The sequence below is a fragment of the Drosophila guanche genome, unplaced genomic scaffold (assembly GCF_900245975.1).
Source record: "Drosophila guanche unplaced genomic scaffold, DGUA_6, whole genome shotgun sequence".
NCBI lineage: Eukaryota > Metazoa > Arthropoda > Insecta > Diptera > Drosophilidae > Drosophila > Drosophila guanche.
The window spans coordinates 2,249,370-2,256,886 of record NW_022995755.1 but is presented as its reverse complement, the minus strand read 5'-3'; the positions used below and the strand labels follow the sequence as shown (position 1 = coordinate 2,256,886).

The 7,517-nt window shown below is 44.0% G+C and overlaps 1 protein-coding gene across 1 annotated transcript; it reads left to right on the top strand.

Moving 5' to 3' along the window:
• Nucleotides 1–5,935: 5,935 nt before the first annotated feature.
• On the top strand, nt 5,936–7,508 carry LOC117589628 (zinc finger protein 782). The gene is made up of 3 exons (XM_034281716.1): nt 5,936–6,078; nt 6,139–6,754; nt 6,817–7,508. Exons 1-3 carry the CDS (start codon nt 6,027–6,029, stop codon nt 6,974–6,976), a joined length of 828 nt encoding a protein of 275 aa, XP_034137607.1. The 5' UTR covers nt 5,936–6,026; the 3' UTR covers nt 6,977–7,508.
• The last annotated feature ends 9 nt before the right edge of the window (nt 7,509–7,517 follow it).

The window sequence follows — 7,517 nt, the reverse complement described above, 5'->3', positions numbered from 1 at the left end:
GGGTCCGAGTCCGAGTCCGGGTCCTGCTTCTGCCTCTCTCTCATTCTGTGGCTGCAAAGCCGGGATGAAATTATTAATTTGCATGTGTGATTATTTTCATATAAATAACCAACTCATACACACACACACTCCCCACTCCAGACCCCTCTGGACTGAGAGAGAGTGGCGAAGCGTGGAGTTCGCTGCCAGAGTCCATTTTTGCATGCCCTGCGGCGCTGAAAAGTATGCTACGGCTGTGACTATGACCAAAGGTACATACATCTGTGTATGTGTTGGTGCGCGTGTGTGTGTGTGTGTGTGTGTGGGCAAATTAAATTTGCATATGCGGCGCATATTTTCTTTACTGTGGGCAACGCAATAAGCAAACACACACACAAAAACCACATGCATGCGCGTAAATGATTTTCTTTTTTTTTTTATGTTCTCCAACTAGCCTGCGTATGGCCCATTTCCACTAAAGCACAGGAAGTAGAGAGTAGATTTTTGGATTGAGTTTTAACCAAAGACTTAATCAAGCGTCTTTACTCATGAGCCTAAAACTCATTAAAAAATATGAAAAACGGTAACAAATTATTTCCAATAATTTAATCGTAAACAATAGCTTCATAAACATTCCAAAAATAATCAAAAATGACCAAAAACCCATTCTTTATTATACACTTTTATGTGCATAAAGTGAATAAGTTTAAACAAATAAATCATTCACTTAATCTCCCAGTGGAAACGCTGAATTTTTCATTTTTTATTGTTTGTAAGAACATAAAGATACCAACAGTTTTTTCTGGTTAATTCAATAAATATTTACTTGACATTTGTAAACATTATTATTGCTGTGTAAATTATCAAGCGATTAATGCAAAGACCAGACCAGTTCCCAAACATTCCTGGCCACAGGCCGCACCGTGCGCAGCTGAGGCTCTGAGGCTCTGAGGCTCAATGAGCTAAGCAAACAAACTTGAACAAATAAATTTTGGTACGTGCCAGCTATGAGTTATCGGTGGCAACACGGAGCGCATACAAATGGATCGTTGAGTAGCCAACAGAAGCAACGAGCATTTGTCATGTGACAATGGCTAGCAAAAATCTACGAACCAACCGACAAAGCCATTTTCATGGACTAGCCACAAAGATAGCGAGTGTTGCACTGGTCAGGTCGGATGGTTGCTTGGATGCCATATTTTATTTATGGGCACAATTTCGTTGAACAAATTTGCGGGCCCCAGACTGGCCTGCTTGCTTCGCTCTCTGTACTGCTTGCGCCGTGCTGTGTACTGCTTGCTCTGCGTTCCTCTTTGCTGCGCTGCTTGCTCCGTTCTCTGCCCAAGTAATAGACCCATAAAGGAGATACGTGTTGGCAAATTTGCTTCAGCAAAAGCTTCAAATTGAATTTATAAACTAAAACAAAATATGTGGCAAGCGTGTGGGTTGCTGCTACTTTGTTTCTGCCTATTTTCAGGCGCAAGATCCTGCTTTAATGATCAGATTATCGCATGTTCCGACTAAACATAGCGAATTACACACTCATTAAAGTGTGCAGGAGTGCCAACAGGTCAGCAGCAAACTTCTTTCCCTGTCTGCGCCACTTGTTTATGCCGGACACGTAGTCCTGGAACCCGGACAAATGCAGTGCCAACTTTTGCACAAATTATCAAATTTTCTCCACACACACACACGCAAAGAGCACTGTGAAAATAAAGTTATATTTGCCTCCGTCGCAGTTTGTTTATGCTCCCAGCCTCGAGGTCGTGGCTGGATTAGAAAAGGTTGGACAGGCCTGGTCGGGCTGGTGGTTAGGCCGCAAATGCAGCAAACAATTGTGTTTTTCTTCAGTAAATAACCGGAAATGGAAATGGAAATGGAAATGGAAATGGCAAAGGACAATGGACTTTGACACTTTTTTTGTGGCATGCAAATTTAATTGCCAAACGCCTGAAGGCGAACCGAGGCGCCACGTCGCTGTGGGATTTGGCTGTGTGGTCGCAACTTTGGTAGATTTTTGATTAAATTATGAAATTTTATTTGCTCAGTTATTCATTTTGTTGCATACGAGTTGTTGATGACGGCCAATGTCCAGGCATTTATTCATCATATATTTGATGTCAAAGAAAAATTCTAGGCGCATGCAATATGCAAATGCAGATCCTTATCCTTATCCAGGGCCAAAACAGACACAAACACACAAAAATAATTGCATTTTAAATGGGAAAATGGGAAAATGGGAAAACTGTGAATTGTCTTGTGCCATGCGCACGCATCCTTTTACACAAAGGACATGCCAAATCTAGCCCATGTTGATTGGCCTCGGCGTGACTCGTTTTTGAGCAGGATACTGCGTCATCCAGGGGATTGACAACTGCCATTCCAATGCTTCATTTATATGTTGATGACGAAAATTTGAATGCAATCTTAGGCATTGGTCCCTCTGGTATCCGCACAGCCTTCGTTTCAGCTTGGATTACCTTCGCCGCATGGCAAGCTCTACGTGGCCTGACTTGCGCTTAAAGAAACGATTGGCGCAGACATATCCTTGGGCTGGCACTTGAGGATGATGTTGATGAGTTTGATGTCATCAGGGAGCCGAAGATAGTTAGTCATGTTTGGCAGAAAGAAAAGAACAGCTCCGCTTTAATGAAAGGACTTCAAGTGGTAGTTCACATTTTATCCAACATTTTTAAGCCGTCACAAAGTCACATCCTAAGCCCCAGCTAATTATGTTTGTCGTGTGGCCCGGCAGCTCATTTGGACACCCATTGTTGTGGCTGAAAGCTGAAAGAAAATGGCAGCAAAGCAAAGCCGGAAATCTCATTTGTCATACGACTATTGTTTGGGTGCATGCATATTTAATTTGCAGTTCAACACGAGCATTACTGGCTTTGGAGGCTGCCCCCGAGAGCTGCAATAAAATGTTTTTCCAGCTGCAATAAAGTACAATTTCGATGCATTGCGACTGTGCCTCTGTGTACTTGAAATAGATTTTTAATGGTCCAACTGACATGCACAAATAAACAGGCAGCCCGGCAAAGCTCCTTTCTCAATGGCATTTTGCAGTGCTCCTTTTATGTTGGCATTTGTTTGGCAGTCGCAAGCATTTATGTGATTTTGTCCTTAGACAAAGATACGAACATCACTCTCCCTGTGTGTGTGTGTGTGTGTGTGTGTGTGTGTGTGTGTGTGTGTGTGTGTATTATTGGTATGGCAAATATAAGTTTATGAAAAATGTCATTTGTACATGAAGTACGAGATGGAAACGGAGATGCGAGCAGAGCAAAATTGTGCTCATTGCAAAATGAATTAATGTTTAAGCTTTCTTTTGTGCGTTTCATAAAGGAGTGCCTGAAAAATGTTCAGCAAATGTTCGATGAATGAAGAAATTCCCGCATAAACCTGATTCAACGAGAGAGCGTTGCATTTGTTCTTGGATTTATATATTTTTGCACTTTACCAACATTAGTTTAACATTTAAATCAAGTACAAATACCCAACAAATTTCTCCGACAATTTTCACGTTTTTTTTTTTGCAATGCATCGATCTGCAGCACTTTTATGAAACGCACTGTAGACGCGCAGAAGTGATGCACTCCGAAATGACCCAAGTAATTTGCTCGGCCAATATTTTGTGGTCCTTTTTGGCCATTTAACGGCCGAAACAACAACGAGCTGGCGGTAATAAAGTGCCAAATAAATGCAATAAAGCTGTTGAAAATTGCGCTGGAGCTGCTGTAGCTGTCGGTTGGGGGTGGGGGTGGGGGTGGGTGACTACATAAATGTTTTTCTCTTCCGGCTTTTATTACAAAACACACTCAAAAACGGCAAATAAAAAATGCAAATAAATAAACGGAGAGCTGCCAAACAATTGAAAACTTCCTTCACAATAGAGTTGGGTCTTAAGTGCTTACTAAAGGAGCTCTTCCCGAGCAGAATCCGTATCCGAAGCAGCGGAACAGCCGCATCCGAATGCTTAAAGAGAGTCCAGGGTGGTGGTGGGATGGTAGTGGTAGAGTCCTGTGGGGGGGCTGGTCACAGGATTACAGGCAAATTGCAAAACGTCTTTGCATGTTCTGCACTCACAGACACAGCCACACATCCCAGCCAACTAATTTTATTGCTCAACACATTCGTTCTTGGGATATTGCCTGGCTACTGCCTCCGCCTCCGCCTCCGACTCCGCCTCCGCCTCCGCCTCCTCCTGTCTAACGTGTGCAAAAATGTTAACAAGAAAATTGTTTGAGTTGTTTCGTCTTGAGTGGCTCGATGAAAGCGTTGACTGAACGCCCGCCTCCTGAAATGTCTTTAAGCTTCAAGTCTGTGCACTTCAAGCTGACTGGAATATTGATTCCTTCTCGCTAGTAATCACTCCTGAGGGGTCAATGCACAGCAATTTTTAAAGGGGAGACTTTTCATTTTATTAGCCATCAAGTGAAGGAAAAACACGTCAGATACAGGCTCTTATATTTATGGAGAGGAGTTTTGCCTATGCATGGGTTCGAAAACAGAAAAGCCTCTCCCTCTCTCTCTCTCTCTCTCTCTTTTCTGTGCTTTTTTTTTGCTTAACACAAACGCAAAACCCAACAACAAACGCAGTTGTGAGTACGAATAAGACCCGAAAGCGAAGGCCAACCGCGCCACGCCAACGACTGCGCGTGTATTTGTTGTAGGATTTTAGGTAGGCAGCCTAGCCGCAGTCACAGGCGAAGGCAAGCCCAAAAGAGAATGAAAGTACCAGCACCCCGCGCGACCGTAACGGGATGCTTCAATGTGTAGATTTGTAACAAATAAGCTGACAATAATGCGTCATAATACTCTCAAATACTAAAGCGCAAAAGAAGAGCTGAGAGTGGGCAACATTTTTTGAGAGCCGCCACTGTGGACATGCACGGACATGCATGGACATTTAGGTACATACATGCATATACATGTACATATTTATGTATGTGGAAAAACGTTTGTACACAAAGTGAGGCGCACAGTAAGCAACGCTTAAAGAGAAAACGAACCATAGGGAGCTTTGCTTCAATAAGAAAAATCTTTGGTATTTGCCACCTATGTACCTTGGCCTGGAGACAATCGAAGGCCTTCGAAGCGAAGACCATAGATTTAATCAGTGTATTGCGCAGCTTGTGTCTCAGCCACTGCGGCGCTTACAGACTCTGCGCGCCAGGCAATGTTGCGCTTACGACTCATTTTTTCGTTAATTTCGGTGTACTTCGCGAGTGTTGCTTCGAACTGCTCAATGTGTGTTAGCACATCCGGCATTGATTCGCACAAATTAGTTAAGAAACTCGCAACAGATCGGTATCGGTATTAATTTTGGTTTATTTTTGTATTTTCTAACGCAACTCAAACGGGTGGCGCGAGGCACTCGGGCAATGGCGCTGCCACAAATTTTGTTTTGTTGTTGCTTCACGCGGCCAAGCAGTGTTGTAAGGCAGCAGGTGGTGTGCTTATACCAGGGCTGCGACAATGCGTTTTGCGGTTTTTTGTTTACAAATATTTATTTTATGGCTTTAAATGATTACAGATTAAAAGCAACACCCAGTCAGAGCGTAACGTGATGCATTTCGTTTCATACCAAGGGCCAACTGTAACGGCGAGAATGACACCCATCCATCGTTACAGAAAGAGTGTGAAGAACGAAGGGCAGAAATCGACGAGCACCAGGACAGATTATTGGAAAAGATGGAAGGAAAAATTTGGGTTGAGTTCCGATTGGGAGATGACCGATCAAATCTCATGCGCTGCAAGAAAATAACGATTTAAAAATCGAATAACGACTGAAAATATAACTGTAAAACTGTTATATGAAATGCAACCTTGTGCTCTATGATGATACGGCATAAAAAATCACACAGCTCAAAAGCGTCAAGTCATAATAGGCCCAGAAAAAAACACCTTTGACATTACATATCAAAGTAGCTAAATAAATCAGTGCAAAAAGTAGTTTCAAGCTGTGAAGTTCATTTAAGAAAAAGGAGAACAAATTCAATTAAAATTTTTTTTTCTTTTTGAGCTGTGAGTTTTATTTCAAAATGCCGAGACTTTTCCTGAGCAAAGAGGAACGCTTGCAAAAACGCAAAGAAGGTGAGCCAGAGACTGCACTTCCCAACTCATAGCAACTTCCCAACTAACGCGAATTTCTAGCCCGTGCCTATGATATAACCAAGCTGGAAGCAATGCTAAAACTTGATGAAGAAGCTGACACTGCTGCAGCTGCTAAGCCGATTGAGAGCGTGGCCAATAAAGAAAATAAAGCGGAGCTCACCTTCCACTATGGCAACCGTTCGCCGAGCGACGACTGGCTCAAGAGCGACGATATACCCATCCTGGTGCGTCGCCAGTGGGAGGAGCGCAACGGTCGCCAGCTGATGGACCTGCAGCCGGAGGACGCCAACGAGAACGGGGAGTTCAGCCACACCGTCTGGGAGATGGAAAAGCCGGGCCAGAGCCAAGAGCCAGGCAAGAAGAAGAACGGCGCCAAAATCGGCTACATCAAGGTAACCAAGGGCGACAAGCGGGTCTATCTCAAGGACAAGCAGGGTCCCAAGCAGGACCCACAGCAGCCTTCGGCCAACGACGATCCACCGCAAACCAAACGAATTACACGACGCACCAAGCAGAAGGGAGAACAGTTTCCGTGCACCGATTGCGACAAAGTCTTCAACCACTCGTGGATGCTGGTGGCCCACCAGCGCACACACACGGGCGAGCGTCCATACGTCTGCCCAGAGCCAAAGTGCCTGAAATCATTCGCCGATCGGTGGGTATTATAATACAGTTCTTGGGCTGATTTCTGTGACAGTTGGGATTTTCTTTTGGCAGCTCAAACTTGCGTTCGCATCAGCGCACCAAGGGACATCACACCTGGGACCATCAGTGCGGCCAGTGTGGCAAGTACTTCAATCAGGAGAACTTCCTACAGCGTCACACACTGGACGCCTGTCGCAAGTATTTGTTGAACTTTACACACAAGAAGACATAAAGGAGGGAGCATAGAAAATAAAGGGGGGGAATTGTAATAAAGGGGGAATTAGAATTATAGGGGAATTCTGTTGCGCAGCAATTTGCCAAATTTTTAAAACATTTTACTCTGTACACGTTATACAAAAATGCTGCGTGTGCCATTAATATTATACCTATTCTTATGGGAGGCCTACCAAGGTTTACCTTGTTTTGTGCCGTGCCTGTGTGCTTTGTGGTTTACCCGTTCCACTTACTGTTCATCAGAACTTCAATACCATGCAGCTGCTTTGCTACCCACTCCATTCCATGTCCATTGCATTATACTTCGCCCACAGCCTGTTGTTCCAGGCATCCATTTTCCAAAGGCCGCATCCACTTAGCATTTCAAAGCAAAGCGCCTCAGCCTGTGCAAAAAGCATTTGGCCAAGTTTCAAGTGCGTGGCCCAGACACACACGCCCCATGCAATTGCGTTCAATGCAACTAAATTGGCTCATTAGCAAACAAAGTGAGACGCGAGAAGCAGAGAGACGAAGAGAAAGGAAGAGAGACAGAGAAGCAG

Coding starts and splice junctions, on each gene's coding strand:
- LOC117589628 (XM_034281716.1), top strand. CDS start 6,027: ATGCCGAGACTTTTCCTGAGCAAAGAGGAACGCTTGCAAAAACGCAAA. Junction 6,079..6,138: donor CTTGCAAAAACGCAAAGAAG/GTGAGCCAGAGA, acceptor GCGAATTTCTAG/CCCGTGCCTATGATATAACC. Junction 6,755..6,816: donor CTGAAATCATTCGCCGATCG/GTGGGTATTATA, acceptor TTCTTTTGGCAG/CTCAAACTTGCGTTCGCATC.